This window comes from Camarhynchus parvulus, chromosome 1, assembly GCF_901933205.1.
Source record: "Camarhynchus parvulus chromosome 1, STF_HiC, whole genome shotgun sequence".
Classification (NCBI taxonomy): Eukaryota; Metazoa; Chordata; class Aves; order Passeriformes; family Thraupidae; genus Camarhynchus; species Camarhynchus parvulus.
Genome location: NC_044571.1, coordinates 74,332,274 through 74,357,538, shown reverse-complemented (window position 1 = coordinate 74,357,538; position 25,265 = coordinate 74,332,274). Strand labels below are relative to the sequence as shown.

The 25,265-nt window shown below is 36.7% G+C and overlaps 1 protein-coding gene across 2 annotated transcripts in view; it reads left to right on the top strand.

Annotated features, from left to right (window-relative positions):
- AASDHPPT (aminoadipate-semialdehyde dehydrogenase-phosphopantetheinyl transferase) overlaps positions 1-23,975 on the top strand; it is a 29,262-nt gene extending 5,287 nt beyond the window's left edge. Inside the window, exons 3-7 of one of the 2 annotated variants that reach the window (XR_004060970.1) lie at positions 9,402-9,523; positions 10,242-10,403; positions 17,148-17,225; positions 21,870-22,090; positions 22,661-23,975. Coding sequence is in view for 1 of the 2 variants with exons in the window: in XM_030954673.1 (XP_030810533.1) it covers positions 9,402-9,523; positions 10,242-10,403; positions 17,148-17,225; positions 21,870-22,028 (521 nt within the window). In the remaining variant the exon portion in view is untranslated. Of the gene's footprint in view, positions 1-9,401; positions 9,524-10,241; positions 10,404-17,147; positions 17,226-21,869 lie in introns of both variants that reach the window. The other variant, XM_030954673.1, reaches the window with a different exon arrangement.
- Positions 23,976-25,265: the final 1,290 nt, after the last annotated feature.

Genomic DNA, 25,265 nt, shown 5'->3' with positions numbered 1-25,265 from the left:
TTGTTGTATTTCAATAAATCTTATAGCAGCAATCAGTATCTAATCTTTTGCTGCTAGAGATAAACACTAAATTGTTAGCTAATGTTACAGCTTTAGGTGTATAGGTGCACTGCTTGGAATGAAGAAATTAACAAAGGGTTTGATTTAAATGTTACTTCTTACAGATCAAGGAAGTCACAATTTATCAATACTTCTCTAAGCACATCATTTTCAGATGTGAAGGATGTTAAAACAACTGATATCCTTGCTGAGCTAAAGAATCACAGTGATGTTATACACTTACACTGAGTAAACAGGGGGGCATTTCTTTGTTCTTGTTCTGTTTGCAACTGGGAAGAAACAGCCATCTTAAATGTATTCTTAAAGGATGTATAATATGTAGCAATTTCATTGCTCTGCTTTTTTCATGTTTCTAACCCAGTTTTAACCGGGTATCACACAATTCTGTAATGATAAAGCACTAATGCTTGATAAACTGTGAAAGACAGTTGATATTGTGATTAAATCTCCTCTTTAAAGGAAAATTTCTTTATTTTCCAAAGAAACACCCTTAATCCTTTATGACTCTTTCTTTAATAGAAAAATGTAAAACCATTTGGATTAAAATATAAACTGATGGCAAAATGCAAAACTATAAAATTAGGCCATGAAGAATATATATTTAAAATGAGGAATAAACTAGTGATTAGGAAAAGAAAAAACCTAACTTGGACCTTTTATGAAAAATAAGACTTGAAATAAAAAGTAACTATAAAAATGCATGTCAGATTGTTTTGGTGTTGTGGTTTTTTTCATGCTGCACAACAATCACAATTTATTACTAAATTGGTGTTTTGGGAAGTTAAATTGTACAGTCACAATGAGCTGCTAAATAGAACTGATTTTTTTTTAACAAAACTAAAAGTGCTTCACAGCCTTTGACAGTTAGCTTTGGCTTTCCAAATTAAGAAAGTGTAGCAGAAAAATCTGATCCAAGGACTAAGGTTTTGTAATTACTGTGTAGGTGTTAAAAAATTGCCTTTTGAGGAGTTTCTTGCTAATGCTGCCTGGTTCCAGTAGCTTCAGCTTTACAGATACATATATTTGTTGCAAGACTGCAACGTAGAAACTGACTTTACTTTGTATTGTCACAAGCTTATTTGGATATTGACTGTGCAGGTATTAGAGTTTGGAGCCCTTACTGGTTTCCAGGTTGTGAGACAGCCTTTTAGAGACAGACTTGCAGATTTTTTTTTTATACTGACTTACGAAATGCTAGAAACTTATCTTAAATATTTCACAACTCTTCTCAGTAAATATAAGAAAAAATAGCCTCAGCTGTATTTGCCTGATATATTTCCATTTCTAAGAGAAATTCTTATTTTCAGCAAGGCAAATATTTTTATATTTCCTAAATAAAGATGACAGGTTGCTTATGTTATGTCAGATTTTCAGGAGCGTTTAGGATTGGGAGACATTTGCTAGTTCCATAGGTAGATGTTTTCTTGCCATTTATTGGGCTGATGCTGGGAATTCTAAGCATTCATAGCTATTATGTGCTGTGTTGTATTTTGATAGAAAATCCAATTTTGTAGTGTATTAAAAAGTTATTACTTGCCCTGCACAGTTTTCTGGTTTGCTCATCAGATTTGTTGGGTTCTGTGTTAAGCACGTGTATCTTCCTTTTTCTTTCCTAGTAAAAAGAAATTTAATAAAAGCAAAGCAAACACTTGGAGATGATATCTACAAGAGTAGATACAGCTGATACAGGTGAATAGACCATTGAAGTTCATCAGTTTTTCATCTGTGGGCCTCTGCTTTTTCATCTGCTTTTGCCGTGTTGCAGCACATTTATCTTACACTTGCATCTTTCCTTGTATATTTTGGCTGGATAAAAGACAGCTCCTGTAGCAGCAAAATTTAATTTGTGTGATGTTAAGGGGAAGGATGTGGGGGGACAACATGCCAATGACTAGCTGACTGCTGTCTCTACTCTGTGAGAAGACCAAACAAAGCAAAACATGCTTTATTTTAGCTGTCAGGTGGGACAAACAGTCTTCCATCTGCTGGCAAGCCAAACAAATGGCTTTATAAGGTTTTGGTTTTTGGATTTTTGTTCATTTGTTTTTAAAGAATGTCCTTATGTAGGAGAGATTGATTCCCAAATTTAAAACACTAATACTACTTCTGTCATCATGTGGAGTTTTTAGGACTTCATTATGAAGGAGGGAAGGATGGAGTACAGACAGAAGTGGGAAAGTTTTAAGTGTGAAAATAAGGGATATTTTTACTGCATTCACTGTGCAATTCATGTTTTGGGACAGCTTCTGTGCAGTGTCCTGACTGCTGCCATTAAAGAGTAACTCTCATCAGACCCGTTCAGGGAAACCAGCTCAGTTTGAATCAGCTTCTGCTTTCTAAGGTCGCAGAGCTTCCCAGGAAAAATTTGCATTAGTCAGATGAAGGAGGTGTTAGAAAGTATGAATCATGTAGTGAAATTCATGTGGAAGATGAGGATGACTTAGGTACTGAGAATTTGCTCCCCCCCCACCCCTTTTATACAGTATAGTTGTCTTGGTTTGGAAAGACAGGAGTCTGCTAAGGAAGGCAGGAGCCTCCCCTGAAAATGAGAATGTAAACCCTCCCCACTCCTCCAAATTGCTATAATTTTAAATTAAGGGGCTCTCAGGCAAAAATATGGGAGCAGGGAATAACAGTTCTTTAATAGGGAAGAAATAAAAAAAAAAGAATAAAATAAACAATGCAGTCCACTAGAACAACACTGACAGAGTCAGAACCCAACCTGACACCCTGTTGGTCAGGGTGTTGGTGGCAGTCCGATTGAAAATGTGGCTGCAGTCCTCTGAAGTATCAGGGGTGGTTCTGTTGGAGCAAGGAGGATCTGTAGAGAAGGATGTAGTCTTCCTCTGGAGATCCAGTGGAGGAAAAAGGCAGCTGCTGTTCCTCTGGTGAATCCCGTGGAGAGAAGCGCTGCTGGAGTTTTAGAATCTCAGACTATATTGGGGCAGCAATTCTTGGCTCCTCCCTCTGGACGGAGCATCTCACAATGGGATGTTATAGTTCTTATCAGTCATGCACTGATATTCAATAGTCTGTTATCAGCAGAAGTCCCCTCCGAGGGAGGTTTGAATGTGGTCACTCAGAAGAGAGAGATAAGGCAAACTGCTCACTTGACAAGGTAATCAGCCATACAGATGGTAATGGAAAACATCTTGCATGCAATCTTCAACAATAGTATTTTATATACCAAATATCAACTGGATTCCAGTGCAAACCAAGGTTCTGCAGTGGTGTTAGCTTCTTAAAGATGGGCCTACTTTCCCCATAATTACATTGTTGCGAAATACCTAACTTTTTCTGCTTGATAAACTGTGAAAGGGAGATCATAAAATGTAATAAAACTTTTCAGAGATCTGGTGGCTTGGTAGTACTAGGTAGTGTAAGGCTGAAGGTGGTCAGACACGATCTGGACTTTCTGTTTACATCTGTAGTTGTGTCCTCATGACTTGCTTTATAAAGGAAAATATATTTTTTGTTTATTTATATTTTTGGGGTTGTGTTTTAGTGTGATGTAGCATAACTTCCTAACTGTTGAAAGGAAGTAGAGTTCCTGCTATTCTGGCAATGCAGTGATTGCTGTAACTGTTTGATATATGTTCTATAATGAGAAGCTGATTAAAATGTCTTTTTTGTGGGGTAATATTTGTTTTTGCTGAAATATTATGGCTACCTAGAGCTCTGTTAGTTGTGGTCATGCAACTTCTTGTGAAGAGCTTAAGCAAGGAAAAGGTATAAGAGTTGGCAAACACAAGTTAGGAAGCTTCTTATTTTATTACTGCTCGTTTTCTTATTTGCTCTCACTTATTTAGTTGTGTGTGCATTTTTCTCAAAGAGTTTGAGGTCTCTGAGTCATCTTAGTGATTAAGATCTTTGGTATTTTATATGTTTTTATTTTCTCCACTCAGAAGTAAGCTAAAACCATGAGCTTGCATCCGGGTGAGTTAGTTTGCAAGCTCTTTAATAGCAAGTGTATATTCCAGCTGAATGTTTGGCATGGTAAGAACATGTAGAAGTATTCTGGAATCTGAACAAAATTTGAGAGGATCTGGAATTTTTTTTTCAATTTTAAGAATAGATGACAAAAAGCATGAATCTGTTGCAGACAGTGTGCTACTTGTCTTTAAATTGATCAGCTATGCGATAAGCTGTTAACAGCTTTTAATTTTATTTCAGTTTTTTTTTAACCAAGTCATAGCTGCTGTTTTTCCAGCAGTTTTAGAGTTAGAGCTATCTAAGCCATTATGACTCTTTACTTCCTTTTGTTTTACATTGACTGTCAAGGCAGCTTCCTTAAATTTTCATCACTGCTGTTAGACCCAACCACATTAATGCAATTGAAACCTTAGCAGTTTCTCTAATATTGCAGAGACTTAATGATGCTATCTGCAGAGAAAATATCAAACATTATCAAATTATTTCAGTCTCGTTATGGCTGAATTTTCCAGATTGACATTTTTATAATCTGGAAGATGTTGGGTAATTCAAAGGAGGCAATGTCAAATTTTCAGGCATTTTAGAGTTAGTGTTTCTCTGGGGTATGCCAAGATAAAACACATGGAAGTTAACATGATGAGAATAAATGTTTAACATACATATAATTGGGAGAATTGTGGGATACCAACAGGAAATGTGGAGGTCAGAGAATCTAAATCCAATTTCCAATTCACACGAAAGCTGTGTTAGCTGGTAGATTGAGAAAACATGAATTGTTAATGTTCTATCTGGTTCTTGTAAGTTACTAATTTATCTCACTAATTATTTGCCTTGTGTTGTTTCTAAATGTCTGTACAAGGGTTAGTTGGTATTAATAAACAATTAGGGCTTGGGCATCTGTTGCAGCAGAAATGTTTTCTCTGTATCAGGTTTCTTTGTTTTCCTTTAGAGACGGTAAAATGTGATCAAATATGGTCCTATACCAAAAGGATTGTCAGCCCAAGCATCCAGGACTTGAACCATTCATCCGATACAGTTGGTTAGTTTAGAAGCTTCATAGCTATCTTGTGTTTCACATTTTAGGTTCACATTTAGGTTCCACATTTTAGATTGAGCTGTTCACGCTTCAGTTGTTTGTTTTGCTATGTATGAGGTGTCACACTGCCACTTTACCTGTTTTCCATCTGAAAGTGAACTGATCGTATTGATTGGATATTACTTCTGAATCACTGAGCTCTTTCTGTTATGCACTTCAGGTTGGTGAGGAGGCTGTTTGCATTCTGGGATTTCTGTCATATTTTTGTTTTGGGTGTTTGGTTTGGTTTGGTTTTGTTTGTTTGTTGTGTTTTTCAGGAGATTAGTTGATCAATGAGCTGGCAGTAGTAGCTTTATAAGCTAGTTTGTTTGGATCTGACCAAATCAAGTTGAGGACTGTAAACTCATAAAACCTGAAGTGAAGATGGTCAGTCATCTACTCTTCTTATTGTTTTTGAGAATGCATGGCATGGTTTTAATAATTTTTGATACAAGTTTGTACCCTGCCTTTGTGAAGTATACACTGTATTACCAAAGCTGACTTAAGATTAACCTGATGTTTGTAAAAATGTAAAAAATTTCTGTATTAGCCTTATAGATTGTAATTTTCACTATTAATAGGATCAGAGTTTATATGGATCTTAATTCTGATTGCCTTTGTCTTCCTACAAATGTAGCTTGTTGGGATTCTTTAGCAGGCAGAAAAATGGGGGGAAATTACAGTGCTATTTCTACAATGCATTTGCAAACATGACTGGAGAATATGGTCTGTTTTCTTATTTTTCACTCCTGCCTCTTTTTAAAATCAGTCTTTTATATCTGGTCTGTGGCATTTCCGTTCTACAGGGAAAATGCAAAGCATATTTTTGTCTAGTCTTTAAAAAAGTGTAACAAAAACTCAGTTGTCATTGCAGTGGAAAACGTGGCATCATGTATTAATGTAAATAGCTCATGAAAAAATCCAAAATGCAGACACATATGCACACATAGGAACACCCACACCTGTATATAGCATGTTTACTTTACAGGCTTAATATTGGAGTCTTTTTTCCAGTATCACTCACTATTTCTTCTCATCACTCTTCCTGAAATTTCCAGGGTGTTGTGTGCTTTTAATTTAATGAAGAAACTTAACTTTGGATTTAGGGTTTATTTATAATGACTAGAATGCAATTTTTGAAAGATTACTCAGTTTATATTCTTAAGGAGCTGATGTACAAAGTTGATTAACAAGGCATGTATTTTAAAATCAGAGACAGCAATATGATTAATGCTCAGCATTAAAAGGAGTTAGTTTGTTATTTTGAAGAACTCTATTTCCTGACAGAGGCAAGAAAGAAGTACTTACTTAAGAAGTCAGTTTATTTCTGAAAAGTTGACAAGGGGGTTACTTTAGAAATGCAAATTTAAAACCAAATAATTAATTGCTATATGGACTTGTTCCAGTTCTTTCAAATGAAGTTTTTTATAAATTGTGGCAAGTAGTTGGCCATAACTTGAGGCTGTTTTTTTAAATCAAACTAAAAGGAAAAAACATAGCATTTAAACACAAACTTTCTGCTTCTTCTAGTTTTGTCCCCTTCATGTCTCCTATGTCATGAGAGACAATGAGAAAATTGAAGGGGATTTAGCAAAGGTCCACCAAGGTGGTTAGAGGGTTGGGGAACTTGACTGATGTAGAAATGCTGATGGAGCTGTGTTTGTTGAACCTGAAAAGGTGAAAGTTCTGAAGAGGGGAACCTAATCACAGCCTCCCTGAAATGTAGCTGCAGAGAGGATGTTCATAGTTGTCATCGTGAGGGTGCACAGGAACAGGGCAAAAGACAGCAGGCTCAGGTTGCTTCAGGGGGAGTTCCATCTCTGTAGAACGAGTTTGCATCATGAGAACAGCAGAATACTGGACTAGGTTCCCCAGAGAAGGGGTGAAATACTCTGCTTGACAGAGCCCTGGGTAACCCAACATAAGGCTCTATTTTTCAACAGAAGGTTAGACCAGGTGGTATCCAAAGGTCCTTTTCAACCTACATATTCCCCATGGTTCTGTGAATCTGTCTTTCTCTGATACTGAAGCACATATGGAGAAAGGACTAGGCAGGCTGTGGAGCTGCAGGTAGCTTGTGGAGAATAGGAGTCCTAAGTCTTCTGATCCATTCCTCAGAACAAAGCAACTGTACTGCCTTAAGGAAACGGAGTAAGTGCACTTAAGGACAAAGGGGTACCAAAGCTTCTCAAAGGAGGAATGTGACAGACGGTGGAAATGGAGGGGAAAGTGCTGTGTGAATTTGAACTTGAGTGTTGAGAAGGGTAGCTGAACAGTTGAAGAAACCTAGGAAAGGAGAAGGGGTGAACAATGAGGAAGAAAGCAGTAGCATATGGGTTTGATATGCACTTGGTGTACTAAATGGTTAAACATCAAGTATATTCACCACATGTGATAAAGCTGGGACAGCAGGACTGACAAAGCTGGAGCCTTTATATACATCTGCATGCTGAAGGTAGTGTAGTGTGAATAGTCTTGGGTGGTTTTCTCTGGTAGTCCTGGGTTATTGAAAGGAGGAGAGCTCTGGGAAAGTAATAGGGGAGGAAAGGTGCACCAGGACATTCTGGAATGTTTTGTAGTTTGAATCACAAGAACAGGCTGGAACCTCACCACTGTTGTCTTATATATTCAAGAAAAGAGAGAAGGGGGAGAAAAAAGTGGATTAGAGCAGGTGTTAATGTAGTTATTTGATTGTAAAATGGGCCATACAAACACAGAGGTGAAAGAAAATACCTTTCTCCAAGTTCAACAATTTTTTTCTTTTGTTTCAGGGAAGTTGGATTGTGTAAGTAGATGGATATGGAATTTTGCCTCAGTAATTCATCAAGGCATACTTAACGTTGTGGTTGCTTTTTTCTTCTACTTTATTTTCTCCAGAGGGAAGTTAGTCCTATCCTTAAATTGTTCTGGATCATTCCATTCATAGCTTAGTGCTTCAACTGTCAACAAAATTCTGTCTTAAGGTGTTCGCTTTAAAATGCAATTGAGGGCATCTCTGAAATGTCACTGCCGCGTCTTGTGGGATATGTATGTCAGACTGCAGTATGGTTTGGAAATTGTGAGAAAACCTGAACGTGTGCATTAGTGTTACATTGGTTTGTTCAGATCAGTTATTACTGCTGCCAGTACCAGTTTTAATTTACTGCTTAGATAGCTGTAGAAGACAACCACTTTATAGAGAAGGCTTGATGCCTTTACCCATGGTTGAGGATGGGGAACATAAGCACAGAAAAGGAAAGTTCCTTGCCCAGTCAACTCAAAAAACTTACTGGCACAACTAGTTAGAATCTGCATCTCAAGCAATTATTTAGTGAGTTCTTCAGAGTAGTGTGGTATTGGAAGGGGGAAAATGTTTTGGATTAAATATGACTAATGTTATATTTTTAGTAAGAACATTGAGTAACCTATCAAAGAACTTGTCTCAATATGTGGAATTGTCTCTATCCAGATTTTCATTATCCCTACTAGAGAAAAGCGATTGTTTTCTGCCATTGTCTCTTTAGCCACCTGTAAGTCCAGTTGGACTTGGATGCTTGCATGGGATACTGATTAACACAGGCTATGGGTAGCCAAACTTGTAACAAGGTTCACAGATTTCAATGTACTATAGAAATGCCATTGATCAATATAACTACACACCGTAGTGTCATCTAGAAGGCAAATTTAGACTAGTGGGGAAAAGTGGTGTAGCCCCCAAAGAGCTGCTGCAGTGCCACTCAGCTGTGATTATTTTTAGAGGTAGCTTAAATTTAATCTAAGGATTTGAATGTTTGGTAGTTTAGGGCTGGATTTTTTGGAGGATTTTTTTTTCCATTGGTATATTTCTTACTGTTATTATGGGCACCTCTCCCCATTTTCTTCCAGAATAAATCCAATCCAAATAGCTTAATGTGTGTGATAAATTCAGAAGACTCTGCTTTTACAAGTGCTTAAAAAAGTGTTTCTTCTGTATCTGAGCATCCAAGGGTGGGAGGCAGAATAGCTTGATAAATTTTGACAAACAGCATGCTATTTTATAAAATGTTACTAGATCAAGCTGTCAGGTGCCAGAGACAGTATATCCTACTTTTGTAGTTGAATATAAATTTTTTATGTTTATATAAAATTATCATTGGTTAAATACTTTGCCTTGTAGAGAATGCTGGAAATACTACATCCTGTACAACCATCAGCTCACTGGTTTGAGGCTGTATGAATTCAAATTGTGGAGCAGAGTTGGTTCATAATTTTTTTTTCTCATGAGTTTTTTCTAGAGCAATAATGTGAGGTAATTCATTTGCTTATTATTACTACTCTGTTAAAATTTCTGTAAATATCTCTGTCTGATTTATAGGTAGTAGCTCAATTCCAAATTTCTTTCACATAATGAAGCGACAGTTTACTGAAACAGAGTGGGATGTAATCAAGTCCATGAGTAATGAATGGATGCAGCTGGATATGTTTTATCGACACTGGGTAATACTTCTTTTCCTATTTAAAGTCTGCAAATGTTCACATTCTTTTCTGATATAATTTTTTATTTTCATTGTAGTAAAAATGTAATCTTTTTGTAGTTGCATAGAATCATAGAATGGTTTAGGTTGAAAAAGACATCTAAGATCATCAAATCCACCACTAAACTACGTCCCTAAGCACCATCTCTACCGGTATTTTAAAGAATTTCAGGGTCACTCAATCACTTCCCTGGGCAGCTTGTTCCAGTGCTTGAAGTGCCATTTGATGAAGAAGTTTCTCCTGTTATCCAATCTAAACTCCCCTGGTGCTACCTGATACCATTTCATGTGAAGATATTCGTGGACTTTATATTTCAGTGATTGTTTTCATATCAGAATAACTTTGAGAACCATGGTACAGCTGACATTTCCAATGGGATTTATTAGTTGTTTTAAACACATAGCCAGAACAAGATAAAGCACTCATATCTCTATGCACCACTGTATAATTTCAGTTGCATATTTATTTTAATGCAGCAGGTTAGGCTGGGTATAAACTATGCTGATGACTTTTTCTCTTGATAATTTCATCAGTCTACCCTCACATTTACAGTAGTGTAAGTCTTAAATTTATTTTATCTGCAATGTGTGCTCAGAAGTAATGTTTATAGAGCAGTAAATAGCAGTTTAAAAAACAGCTTGTAACCAGTATAAATAAAATACATTTTTGTGTCTTTTAGGCCCTAAAAGAAAGCTTCTTAAAGGCCATTGGAGTTGGAATTGGCTTTAACTTGCAAAGAATTGAATTTAATGTGTCTCCATTGCAACTGGAAATAGGAAAGGTGTATAAGGAGACAAAGATGCTTCTGGATGGAGAAAAAGAAGAGGAGTGGACATTTGAGGTAAAGAAAATGTTTTCACTAGTGATAAGCAGTCTCAACTCCTTATCATTGCATTGCATGTTTGATTTTTTTTGTTTTTAATTGCAGCTTTGCATCTTTCCTCTGTAGAACCCCATTGAGCTTATATTAATCAAAACTTAGAATATAAATCTGCAGCATCTTAAAGATTTTTTTAAGATTGTAAAGACACCCCATAGATAGATTAGTCATAATGTCTTTTTGTTTTTTCCTGTGTCTGGAATATACTTCCTGCACTCTGGGAAGGACATTCCTATGCAGGAAGCTCACAGAAATATATTCAGGCCTGATTTCTTGAACAGGTTTAAGATTTTAAAGTGCTTCATCAGAAGGTCTAGAATTGTTGGTCTCAATAGTCTAACTGAGTCTTAGGGTTTAGGCTTTTGTTTTCCTTCTTCAAGGTTACTGGGGCTTATCACTAAAACATCTCTCCTTTCAGATTTGGTAAGAAATTATCAGTATCATCTCGGGTAGCTTAAAGGATACATAGGGGAAAAACTGATAGGGACATGTTTACTGATGGACCTGGCAGTGCTGGGTTAACAATTGGACAGGCTGGCATTGAAGGTGTTTTCCATCTGAGATGATTCTGATTCATAATGTTCTCAAATTATTTAATTACCTAAAAAACAAGCTTTAAAAACAAAATAAATGACAATCTCATATCTCTACACCCCAGAGGCATGTTTGTTCAACCCCTTTAAACAAAGCAAAAAATGGCAAAGCTGTCAAGTGCACTTTTCAGTAAGATCATTCAGTTCCAAATACATATTTGCATTTTGAAAATACCTATATTGTTGGAGACAGCTATTCCAATAGAACTGGTGACAAATTTCTGCTGTATATTTATTTCCTGAATGACAAATTTCTGCTGTATGTTTAATTTCTTTAGTATACAAACTACATGTACCCTGTGCATGTGGTCTGAAAGAATGAATGCTCCAGTAATGTTTAATTTCAGAGTATAAGTTTTTTCTTCCCAGTTCATTCCTTCATTCAGCGCTCTTGTCCATTTTTGGTTTTGTGTTACAAGTCTACACATACTAAATCAGTCCCCTTACTCAATTCCTATATAGTATAACAATATTAGTATGTCATGGAATTCACTAGTTGGAATTACACTGGCAAAGGAAGTTATTGGGAAAGCCTGTGGGTAGGTCTTGTACCAGAATGCTTTCTGTGTTATTGCAGTGTCCCTTGGCCAAGGGAACATCTGCCTTTCTTCATTGAATTCTGGAACTCCTAATTTTGGTCTTAGTTGTGCCTGTGCTTGATTGACAGAAATAGCCTGAAGATGATGATGCAGATAGCTCCCTGTAATACTTAAATGCATTCTAATTGTTTGGATTTTCCTTACTACATAGTAATTACTGCTAGAACATTCATGCAGTTTTTGTCTGAGGAAGGTCTCCACTTCCATGCTTGCCCACCTGCTTCCCAAAAGTGCAGTATTATAATGAGGCAGATTCTTGTATTTCAAGGAAAGGGCTTAATATCAAGTTTCCTTTAAATACAAGCTCAATTGGGATATAATTTCATTTAAATATCAACATTCATTAAAATTAAATAAATAAAATGTTTTTCAGTTACCAAGCTCTGGAGAGCCAAAAATTAAGCATAGCTTTACTTTTTTGTCTCTTCCCAAGTTTTTTTTTCAATTTTGTGTCTGTTTTCTTACTTACAAAAGCCTTTTTTTGTCTTGTCAGATTTTTGAAATAACTTATTAGTTGAAACCACTAATTTTGAGAAATCTGAAAGTGTCACTTGTAAGACTACGTATTACTGATACAGTCATTTCCTTAGGTTCCCTGTTGTGCCAGTTTTACTTTAGGGAGCTTTTTCTATCAAATAAAAAAATATAATGACCTCACTTCTGCATTTTGGAACTGCCTGTTTCTTAGTGAAAGGAAATGATCAAAGAGACCGAGACTCTTTAAAATTCAGTTATCACATATTTTGGATTGATTCATTTCAGTTTTTAAGAGAAAGATTTTAAAGCTTCACTTTAAAGAGAAGCTAATTTACTAAAAGTGGAAGGGAGAACTAAAGGGGATTTTATCCATTTAAATTACACAAAATATTCTGAAATCTCCTTCAGAAAGTACCATGTAATATGAAAAAGATAACTTTAAATTCATAAATACCAAGAAAAGATTCTCCACCTTATACTTGTTATGACTAAAAGGTCAAGAGAAATACTAATGAATCAGAACAAATCAAAGTTGACTCTGTTTACACACCCTGTAACTGTTCACAGTCAGAGCAAAGCCAATTCAAATTGGAGATGGAATTTTCTGTGAACAGTGCAGAAAGGTTTCTCTTATTTCATTGTAAATACCAAATTAACTACTATGTTATGTAGTTGGCTGTGTGTGGTCCTTTTACCAATGGCTTAGTTTGCTCAAAGTATCTTTGCCCTCATTCACACCCCACGTTTTTTGGCTTCAATGGAAGGCAGTTGATCAGAAGCCGGGTCTTCTTGTTTGGTCTTGATGGAAGGATTTAGCTTTAGGGTCTTGGTTTTGTATATTACTCTAGAGATTGCTATGCAGAGTCCCTTCAGCTGTTTTGGAAGGAGTTGGAGGAAAAAAAAGCTTTGTTTAAAAGCATCAATTTCATTTTTAGACGTCTGCTATACGTGTTGAATATGCTTTATTCATACAGACAGTACGTTCTTTCCTCATTTTAAAAAGGTGACTTTGTTTAGAAATAACTAAAGGACAGCTAGCCGAGTGAAGAGTGATAACTGTATTTTGTCTGGGTGTTGATTTAGGATGGAGTAATTATGATGATGGTGATGATGATTATTATGGGTAATTCTATATGCTCCGTTTACTTCCTTTGAAGAAAATAAACTTGTAAAATTGTCCTAGTTTCATCTCTGGTACAGTTAATTTTCTTCTTAGTAGCTGGCATAGTGCTGTGTCTTGAATTCAGGATGAGAGTGGTGCTGTTAATACATTGAAACAAAGTCAAGGACTCCAGTTTCCCATCGTACCCTGCTGTGTGGTATGAGCTGCCTACTGCTATGACGAGAATGAAGTAGTAGTTAATTCTAGTAAAAACAAAAGAAGTTGATTGAAAACAGTTATGACAAGTTCTATGATTTAAAGAGATCAATGCAAGTTTAGATAGACAGATTTGTAACAGATCTTAAATATGGAAAAATCTATTGGCACAGGAAAAGGTTTCCCAGAGAACTTACGGATGTCCCATCCCTGGAAGGCTAGATTGGATGGGGCCCTGAGCAACCCGGTCTAGTGGAAAGTATCCCTGTCCAAGGCAGGGGTGTTGGAATGAGATGATGTTTGAGGTCCCTTTCAATTTAAGCCATTCTATGAGATTATGAAAAATAAATTCCTAGTGATTTGCAAAATGTTAAATGTATAAGTGTATTCGTGACCCTTTCCTTAATAGTCCCAGTGGTGTACAACTGATCAGGAAGAATAACTGAATAGTACTTACTGGAATCAATATTAAAGAAGAATCTTAAGTGAGACAACATACTTGTTTTTGTACCTACCTCAACTTTGGATACAATTATTTTATACAGTAAGCATATGATTCATCCTCTGGGATTAAGAATCACCTGGCAGGCCTGCTGTTGCACAGATAACTTTTTCCATTTTTTCACAGCAAATATTTGCTTGATTTGTTTATATGCAAATAAATTACTTCCAGAATATGAATTTCAAAGAGAGATTACCTTGGTCAATTTGAAACATATTTAGTAATTGCTGGTGTGCAACTGTAGCTGACATCTTTCACCCTCAATAAGAGAAGTTAATCCTGTTGCATTGTCAGGAATAAATAAGAATAGAAACTTTCATTTCTAAGACTAGCTAATCCAACTGGATTCACTCATCAATCAGTTCTGCTGGCTGGGAAGGTACAGATTCATCATAAGCTGTCTGTTGTTGAGTGAATTCATTATGATTTGAATTCCAGACACATCATTCTACCAAGTCTTTGAAATGAGATCATTGTAAATCTCTGTGTGCTCTAGTAACACTTTTGTTCTGTGCAGACAAAAACAAATTTTGGTCCATTATATGACTCCTGGTTTATAGAGAGGAATATTTACAGAACAATCTCTCTACCCTGAAGGAATTCTATAGGATTCTTTTTGTTAATTATCTATTTCCATTTAAGATACTAATTTTATAAGCTGGTATAGCAATATCTCCAGGGAAACAAGCTGATCCACTGTTTTTTATAGTTTCAGTATGTTTCATTAATTCCATTGCTTAAGGTTTTTGCTGGCCACTAGTAAAGTCCAGGAAGGATGTTTCTTTCTGTATTTCATCTGGATTTACATTGCTCTGAAACAGCAAAGATAGATGAAGGGCATAGTTTATGTTTTATGAGAAGATGCTGAAAACTCTCTTGTGACACAGAGGATACATGAAATAAATGAAATGGAACCTTTTTCATTTACTGTTCATTGGGCAGGGTCTCTGCAGGGAAGGTCTGTCTAACCAATCACTGCCTGTTAAATGCAGCTTTGAACTGAAAAGACCATTATTTTGCTAACAATATGTGAAATAGTATCTATAATATGTTTTTAGTTGAACAAACAAGAAGTAATATAAGTTAACCTCACAAAAAGAAAATTCTGTGCTTAAAGCTGTTTGCAGATTTCTGAATACAGGTGTAAGCCACTGCTGAATGTGCTGTACTGTGCCCTCTGTTCTGATCTGTCTTTGACCTCTTGGACATGAAAAAAAAAATGAAGAAGGGTGGGAAACGAAGCAATTAAAAAGGGGATATAGTAATTTTTCCATCTAGAAGAACACAAAACACAGCCACCCCAGAACTATATAAATGGTTTAGCAACACCTGATCAAGCATCTAGTATTCATAGTCTTTCTTATTTTTGAGGAAGTTACAGAAATGTGCACACTTGACTACCTCTGAGATAGCATTCTTTATGCTTGACTTACTTTCAGTTTTGTGTCCTAGTAAAGGAGTGGAAAACCCAGTAAAATACCCCATAGTAAGTGGATTTATAGCTCTTGCAGTCATGTAAAGTACTGCTTATTCTGCAGGTTTATTAGTTTTTCTTATATTAAATATTTTTCTTAATCTAGACAGAATTGAAATACTCATTTTCTTACTAGCACTTTGCAGAAAGGTATGACAACACAAGCTTGATGGTTTTTTTTTTAAGTAGGTGAAGTTTCTAAAGTTCACTGCTAAAGCTGTCAAATGGGCACAGTTTTGGTGCTGAAGAGATCAAAGTAAAAGCATAGCTCTGTTTCCTCACCAGCACCTCTCAGCCGAGGTACCACGTTTGCCAGAAACATCCCTCAACCTTACGGTTGTCCTGGTGCTGCACATGACTGGAGCAGCTGCTGCCTTGGCTGGGCTGAGTAGGTTTGAGCTGAGCAGCTAGGCTTTTCTTAATATACATACACATATACATACACATATACATACACATATACATACACATATACATACACATATACATACACATACACATATACATATACATATACATATACATACACATATACATACACATATACATACACATATACATATATATATATACATATACATATATGCGCACAGGGCTGTTTTGGAGTCATAGGAATGGTATCCTGGCAACTGAAGCCTTTGAAAATTCTGTATAGTAGATGAACTGTAGAAAAGCCTGATGCCCACTGACACCATTCTTCTAAAAGACAATTTGCTTAGATTAAAAGGGGAGAAAAATAAGGCAACCAACAACCTGTCAGAGGAAATAGGAGAAAATCATGGTGCTTTCTTTATATTATAATATAGTGCAGTTAAAATATTGCCCAAGGAAGCCAAAATTGGAGATTCAGTCTTAAGTCCCAGGAGAATATCCTAATGACTTTCTAATTTTCAGATTAATGGCAATATCAAAATGTATCACCATCCTAGGTAAAATTCTTGTTATTCTTGATTTCTAGTTTAGAAAGTGTGTAGAAATTGCATGAAAACTTTTGAATAAATAAGCAGGGAAAATTTTATTTTGTCCCCTTAGATATATATTTTTTTAAAAGTCAATGGAATTATGGCTTGGCTGTAGAATAAGCATTATTCAGAAGCAATAAATGTCTTTGGGGTTCTTTTTCCTAAATTATTTAGGATAAATTTTTAGTCTTTCTAGAAGAAAACACTTTCAAACTAAACTATTAAATAGATAAAACACTATATTACTAAATATATAGTCACACATCTAAAAATGTTGATTCTTATTGACACATAGCAGTACTCAGACTATGTCAGGAATACAAAGTTGTGCTCTTACATGCTGTCTGAAGCCAAGAGGGAAAGAGTCATTGGTTTAAGTTTACACTGACATCACTGTTTTTCAGAATACCTTCTGGAGGTTCACAGTTCATCTCACTGGAAGAGGATAACTAAGATAGGTTATATGGTTTGGGACTTAGAAGGGACTGGTAAAGGAATGCTTAGGTCACAGACTTGAATACAAATATTCAGAAATGGATAAGATGGTGGTAACCTATAGTAATCTGTTCTCAGCCCTGTGACATTTAATGTGTCTGCATCATTGAACTCTTTAGGAAAACTGCTAAAAAGTACTGTTGCTTTTTGAATCTCATTATTTTAAAGTATTTTAAATGATCTTGTGCTATTGTTCTGAACCATACTCTTAACACTTATATAGTCTGTACTCTGGAAACAGAGTAAAGAAAATGCATTTACATTGCCATTTTTCATCTTTACTAGGAAACCCGCTTGGATGACAATCATCATGTTGCAGTGGCGCTTGGGAAACAGGAGGGATTTGCACAGAAGGATTCTGATGTAAGGAATTGTGAAGTAGTTCCATCTCTTGGTGATCACTTGAATATAAACTTGGGCTGTAGCTAAAAGTGTGTCATCTCATATACAGGGCCAAGAAGAAGGCTTATCTTAGGCATGGTATTAACCAGAACCAAGCAGTGTTACTGAAGTGTTTCCTCTAGTTCTGTTGTGCCTATTTCAGGAAAGGTCTGTGAAGGAGAAATAGTTTCAGAGGATACCAACAGATAATGTTAAGTCTGTAATACATGTATTTAATGTGTTCATTCAAGAGAAGATTAAGTGATTTTTGTCACAACCTGCTAGTACTCATGTGGTAAAGATGGTTTTCACAGAAGGAAATGGAAACAGTGAACCAATCTGGACTGCTAAACTTGGGTGACACCTCACCAAGTTGATTATAGTGGGGGACTGTCAGTGCGTGTGTCCCAGAGCAGATCCATCGCTCAAACACCATTATGACAAGATAACCCTTGAGACAAGCAGCAACAACCAACAGATGGGAAGAACAGCAGTGTTAGTCTTCATTCCATGTGGTGTCTCTGTAGAAAGAAAGAGAAAAGCTACTTAGAAGCTTTTCATTCTTTTCTGTGTAATTTAAAAAATACCTCAGTCCTGAAAATAGCAATAAAAGTCAAATTTAAGGGACAGGCAGATTGGCAAGTTGTAGCCAAAACAGCCAGACAGTCAGCAAATGAGAGTGTGACAAATTGCCAGATTTTCTCTGTTGTTCTAGTTGCTCACAAGAAAATGGGTTAGTTGTTTTCTGTTATTTAGATACAAAGATTCTACCAGGAACTAGAAAGAAGAAAGAAAATTAGTATAGGAATGGATAAAAGCATGGAAGCGGTAACGCATACTGTCTATCATGGTAACAAAGTCTGTGTTCATGGATAGCAAAGGCATGCAGACCTTTTAACTAGTATTGGTTAGATTGAGAAAAAGAAGTGTTAAACTACCTGTGAGGATTTAATGTGATAAATCAGTGGACAAATATTTTTTAAGAAATTATGTGTATTTTTTTTGGCAGGACATATTTAAGTTAATTACCCAAGTATTCTACAGGATTCCAGGATTTTTAAGTATTGACTTTCACCATCATGGTCACTTAGCTTAAATGACCATAGAAAAAATAGTCATGATATCAAAGGTTATGATGAAAAGTCTATGAATCAAGAGTCTCAAAGGCTTACTTGTCCACTGACTAAATTTATGATGGCCTAAATTTCATTATTTCAGTTCCATGAAGAAAGGTCATTTTAAGCAGAACAAGAGCACATTCTGTGACTCCCCAGTAAGGAAATTAAGTGAAAATTTATGTGCTGTTGCATTGTGCCTTTTTAGGCCTCCTTCTAACAGGAACATGGAGGAAATTAACGTTACCTTCTCTCTTTTTCAAAAAACCATAAAAATTATTCTATCTATTGCTAGATGTGTTAAAAGAAGAAGTTGTTCATTCTAGCTTAACATGTGTGTAAATGTTACCCACTTGTTTTAGGATGCCAGTGTTTGTGTCTGTTCCCTGTCTGCAAACACAGGAGTGATTCATTATGACCTGCTTGCAGAATATCTGTTTTCAGCTTTCTTCACAAAATGATGGCACATGCCTACAATTCCCAGGAAAGACCAATTGTTATGTCAATGTACTGTAATTAAAATACTCTATTGTCAAGAGTCTTACCAAAATGCTAGTGACTGCTATATGCATGAGGAAGCAGAATATTTATCTGTGCTCTTAACCTAGATCTAGACATTTATCTGAGGCTAGTCTCAATAAAAGATGGCTGAGTTTAAAATTCTTTATAAATCCTGTGTAGGATATAAAGTGTCTTCTGTCTATCTCTTGCTGTACTTCACAAGAGTTGTGATGCATTCCGTCAGGACACACTTCCTTCAGACAAGCACGTGCTGAGGTTCAAACTACATCTCTTAACAACTACTTAGCTCAGAGGCTTGGTTCATATTTGGTATGCATCTGTAATGTCACTTGCATGGCTCTAGGCACCATTCCTGCAGCTTTACCTCATCTCCAGAATGTCAGATAAGCAGAAATGTCTCAACACCATGTCACTTGTGTAAGGACGTAAAGTGAGAGGCAGCTCAATCTTTTTCACTTTCAGTCTGCATTGACAGCTAAGAGTTCTTCTGTGTTGTTACAACAAGCACAGACCATTTTGTTGTCTCTGCATTTATTCTTAATACTAGCCTATTGCTCAAATACTGACATGGAGAATTTTTGCTTTTTGCCTATTTACTGACCTGCCTTCACTGATGTGACAGAAAGGGATAACAAAATCCTCAAAATTTACCTTGGACCAAGTCACCTCCAGCACTTGGATATAAGGAAGGAAGGGTCTACATGGCACAATTTTGAATAAATTCTCTAAATCTTCTCCTGAATCTCAATGTGCTGGAGTGCCTCTGAAGTGCTTGTACACCAGTGCACTCAGGATGAGGAATAAACATGATGAGTCACAGATCTGTCTGTGGCTGCAGGGTTCCAACAGCACGAGATGGTGGAGTTCAGGATCCTAGGGCAGTGAGGAGGACTCACAACCCTTAACATGAGGAGAGCAAACTTTCTCCTCCTCAAAGGACAAAGAGGAGTCCTGTGGGATAGGGCCTCAGAGGAAAGCTGAGGCCAAGAAAGCTGCTTTTGATTCAAAGATCATCTCCACTCTCAAGAGAGTTCCATCTCATTGCATATGAAGTCAGGCAAAAAGGCCAGGAGGTCTGCATGGATGAACAGGGAGCTCCTAGCCAAACCTGGACATAGAAAGGGAAGCATACAGAGGGTGGGAGCAAGAATGGGTAACATGAGAAGAAAACTGAAATATCTGAGCATCCAGGGATGAAGTTTAAAAAGCTAAAGCCCGAATAGAATTTAATCTGACCAGGGATGTTCAAAGCAGCAAGAAGCACTTCTGTAAGTGCAAAGAAGCCAGAGGGAAGGGTTTTACTCAACAAGACAAATGTTGAAAGAGGCTGAGATGCTGAATGCCACTTTTGCATCAGTATTTGTTAGCAAGACTGGATGTCAGGAATCCCAGGCTGCAGGGATGAAAGAGGAAGGAGCAAGGAAGATGTGCCCTTGGAGGAAAAGGATTAGGCCAGGGAATGCTTGAGCAAACTGGGTGAGTGTAAGTCAGTAATATTTATGGGATACAGCTGGTATTGCAAGGCCCCTCTCAATAATCCAAAGGTTATTGAGTCCCCAAATATCACGAGGACTGGGAGAAGTGCCCAAAGACTGGAAGAAAGCATGGGAGAAGTAGGACCCAGGCAATTACAGGTCTGACAGCTTCACCATGACTGCTGGAAAGGTGGTAGAACAGCTAGTTCTGAGCACCATTTCCAGGCACAGCAATGACAAAGAAATCACCAAGACTGGTCAGCCTAGCTTTGCCAAGAGAAAATCATGCTCTACCAACTTGGTAAATTTGTGTCATGAAATGACTGGCCTGGTAGATGAGGTTAGAGCAGTGGGAATTGTCTACTGTATTTCAGTACCTTCTGTCTCTGGCGCTGTCTCTCATCACAAACAGTGATGTATATTGGAAACAGGCTGAATGTTTGGGCCCTGGGTGTGGTGATAGAGGTAGAAAGTCTGGTTGGAGGCTAGTTACCAGTGCTGTGCCCCAGGGGTCAGTACTACTGGCTCCAGTCCTGTGTCACATCTTCACTAATGAACTGGATGATGGTGCAGTGCACCCTTAGCAGGTTTGCTGGTGACACCAAACTGGGAGGAGTGGCTGCTACACCGGAGGGCTGTAGTGCCACACAGAGAGACTCTGACAAACTCATCAAAAATGAGTCAATTTGTCTGATGTACTGAGTAACACCATTGCGGAGGAGCCCTACTGAATTTTATGAAATATTAAACATTAAGAATAGGTCGCTCCAGCAAATGCCTATTTAGAAGAATCAGCTATATTTATGTTTGATTCGTGCAGGCTGTACTATCTGCCCTGCTGTCTGCAAACAGTTACATTTGGAGATTGTATAAAGCAGGCTGCACAGTAGTGTGCTAAAAAAAAAAACCAAATCTTTTTCTTCTTTGAAATGTGATTTTTTTTTTCTTGGAGTGGTGAACCTAACCTGGAGACTGTGACACCATCCTCTCTAATATCTCAGTCCACATTAAATTGGTTTTAACATGGGGAATTGCAGGTTGATTGTGACCACTTTAGTTTTTAAGTAGCACTTGAGTCTGAGAGAAGCATGCAAAACATCAGTGACTACTGTATTAAAATGAGTACAAATAGGCACACCTAGTGGAATTAATTCTCACACAATTGACTCAAATAATCTTATCTGCTGAAGAATGAAGTACAATTTGTTTGATGGTGGTCTTTCTCTTTACTGGACTTAAATAGTCATTCTGTCATACTTGCAGCATTCTGTAGCACTTATTCCAACAGTTTTGTGAACTGTGTTTCAACAAAAAGCTCGATTTTTCTGTGTGGCCTGTTACATGCTTTTAATAGTGACTGCATAGCCTAAATGAGGGGAAGTGACGTAAGTCTCAAATATAGACTGTCTTCTTTCTTCTTCAGTTAGCAATGTGTAGTTTAAATGAGACAGAATTTTACAGGAAGAAAATTGATATTTATTGATTCATGTTGTGCTAATATGTTTTTTCTTTAGGTCCATTCCGTGGAGCCTAACCAACCACAATTTACATTATTGACTTTTGAAGATTTAGTTGCATCTGGTATTCCTGTTGCACCTGAGGATTCTGCATATTGGGATAATTTCTGTTCAAAGCAGGAGGGTCCAGTGAGACAGAGTTCACATTCAAGATAACACTGTGTATAAGAAACAGAAGCTTGACAAAGTTCTTACGCTGTTATCCTGTTTAATTTGAAGTACGTGAATAAGTGCACATATGTAAATGAAATGTATCTTTCTCTGTTTAAGCTGACAACCTGATTTTCATGACACTTCATTGGAATTCTAAGGAAGACATGTTTCCTTTCTGAAGGAATTCTGAATCAGAAGCCTAAACCAGCATGCCTTTTTGCATCTCCTTGCCTGTGGTTCTTACACTTCAGTAATTATCCAGGCTAGGAACAGAAAGCAGCTGTACAATAATGTTGTTTATAATAAACAAGTGTTCAGTATATAAAAATGTTTCCATACTAATTTATGCTGAAACTTAAATTATGATACTGCTTTTTCTCTTACAAGAATTATTCATTTATTCTCAGATGGATGAATAAAAAAATGCTACAAATTCTTATGCTGTACAACACTTGGTGTTTGTGTAATGCCAGGCTGAAAAGGTCTGTAGTAGTCTTGGAGCTACATGTGTGGACGGGAATTAACTTACAAATATTTCATAGTCTTTTCACTTCTTATTTTTGTTTATTAAAGCTTCCTGTACATAACTTAGTATTTGTCTTTTAACAGTTCTTTTTTGTTTTTTTTTTCCTCAGCAATAGATGCAAGCCAAGCAGCAGTTCAATTTTCCTAGGCTTGCATTTGCATCAGTCATGTGGGGAAGGAAGCTCAAAGAAAAAAGAAAGCTATTTACTTTTTTCCAAATAGTCTTTTAATGTCTCGTGATAGAACATTTTACTGTCCTAACATCAAATGAAGGTTTCTGGAGATCTTGAGTGCACATCTAGAATATTTTGTCTTCTTTTTCAAAATAAATCCTGTTTTGTGCCATTACTTCTCACTCTTCTTTCTAGACATCATAGATACAATGTGGTCCATCTAAATTTGAGAAAACATACTGAACAGAATGATCTTTGCACAAAAATAATTACCTTCTGTCCTGCGGTTAAACATAGATCTTCATTGAATTTGGGGTTTTATACAACTAGGCTGCACCCTGTATTCTGGTGTACACCATGAAAAGGAGAATCTACTTGTAGTATTACCACTGAATCTATCCCATATTACAAAGATGAAGAAAATTTTGTGAGAGAGGATGATTTTTACAACTATTAAACAAGCGTTTGGAGTTCTGAACTCCATTGAATAATTCTGAATTCAACATGCTGCTAAACTCTCCTGCTTTCAGTGCTGATTAATTTTTTTCCATTTCTATGAGTCTCTCATCCTGCATGCTAATCATAGTTTTTAATGTTTTGCTTTTTTTCCCCTCCAAAGCTGCAAATAAGTTAAGCAATGACTCTTCCCTTCAGTCTCCACAGGGGCAAAATTAGATGTTCAGTAACTTCAAATCTGAAGTTTAAAAAAATACAGAATACCTTGTATACAAATTCTAAGTCATGTATTCCAGAGTGTTTGTCTTTTAGAAAGATGAAATTCAATTTGCAATAAATAATTTGCAATCCACAGAGGTCCAGTATATGCCAATCAATCACTGGACCCATCAATTGCCAGACAGTTTGAATTTGCCAGCTTTTTTGCTAGGCCATGAATCAAACTGCAAATATGGAATGAGCTGAATAGAAAAATTTCCAATCTAGATTTCTGGGGATAAGAGAATTAATTTCATATTAGAAATTAGTTATTTTTGCATGAAAGCAGTGTCTCAAACCAGAAATTTTCTTTCATTGGAAAGAGTTTTAAAGGTATTAATGAAATTATTTATAATATTATGCTTGCATGTAAGTAGAGGACAAGCCAATTTTGTTAAATTAGAAAATTCTGCTTGGTTTTCTTGCAAGATACATGATAGTTTTCAAGACTGTATCTAATTAGAAAGAGGTTTTTTTGGCTATTTTTCCATGAAGTAAAATCTTAGTTTAGAGTGGTTCATAAAGAATTTTCTAGAAGACTGCAGTTTCTCACAGTGTGATTTTTTTCTGTGTCTTTTAATTTACACTGAAGTGTTTGAAAAATAAGGTCAATCTCATTTTTAGTTTAAATAGCAATTAGGTTAGGTGATGGTAATGCCTTTTGAAGAACCACTTGAGTCAGGTTGTTTCATGTCATTGCAAATGGACACAATTGTTATACTTGCTTTTACTCAGTGGGAAAGAGCAGCTAGATCTTTATGGAATTTTTGGCTAAAAGCATGCTGCTAAAAGGCCAGCAGGACATTCTGACTCCTTATGAATATGAATGATTCTTAAAGTCAGAAGTTTTTCTGGATATCTGTGCTGTGGAGGCACATACTGAAATAAGTGTTGTTAGTATGTACAAATAAATTAATTTCACAGTTTTAAGATAAATTTTAATTCACCATCACACTTTTTGCTGATAAAAAGATAATTGAGCCTTTTCCCCACACAAGGCCACACCTCTGACATTTCCACAGAATACAGTCCTAATGGCCACAGAGCCCCTCTGCCATTTGAGAGCAGCTCCAGCTTCCTTCGCTAGGTCAGGCTGTCGGCCCAGTCCAGGGTAGGTGAGCTGACCTTTGCTGTCTCCCGTCATTCTTCTGTCCCATTTACATCTAAAAGCCTCAGGGCCTTTCTTTTCCTTCTCCAGAGCTCCATTCCTTCATCTGTTTTGTTTTCTTTATAGTGTCCTTGACATAACTGTACCACATGCCTGTGAGGGTAAGAAGCTGTAAAAACACAAGCTCTGCTCTACATGAGCCTTTCCCAGCAGTGGCTGCAGCTGGGTAGACTTTTCCCCTATGGAACAGCATTGACCCATCCTCCCGTTTCTCAAATTCTCAGATTTCGGTCTTAGATTACATCCTAGGTTGTCCTAGGTGCCATATCAACACAGTGTTTCTGAGAAGTATTTCTTAATAGTCTCTGATCAAAAAATAAATTTCAAAAGTTTTGGTCTGCAGTGAAAAGATGGTTAAAAGTGAATAGATGTGTTTTAGTTTGGACTTGTTCAAAACTTTTTGTATCCTGCATCAAAAACGGTGGATTAGGAACTTCAGGGGGTAAAACTGGGTTCAAGGCTGTTAGCAACTGTGTGACAAGAGACAGGTGCCATTTGATGTGAAAATCTGTAACTGAAAAGTGGATCATGAGAGTTCACTCAGCGTTTTACAGAGTCTGTAAACTTACACAAGATGTAGATTGTTACTATCTTATGGGATCAAGTCCACTGATGTTAATCAAGTATGCTCATCTTAGACAAGAAATCAGAGATGCCTCA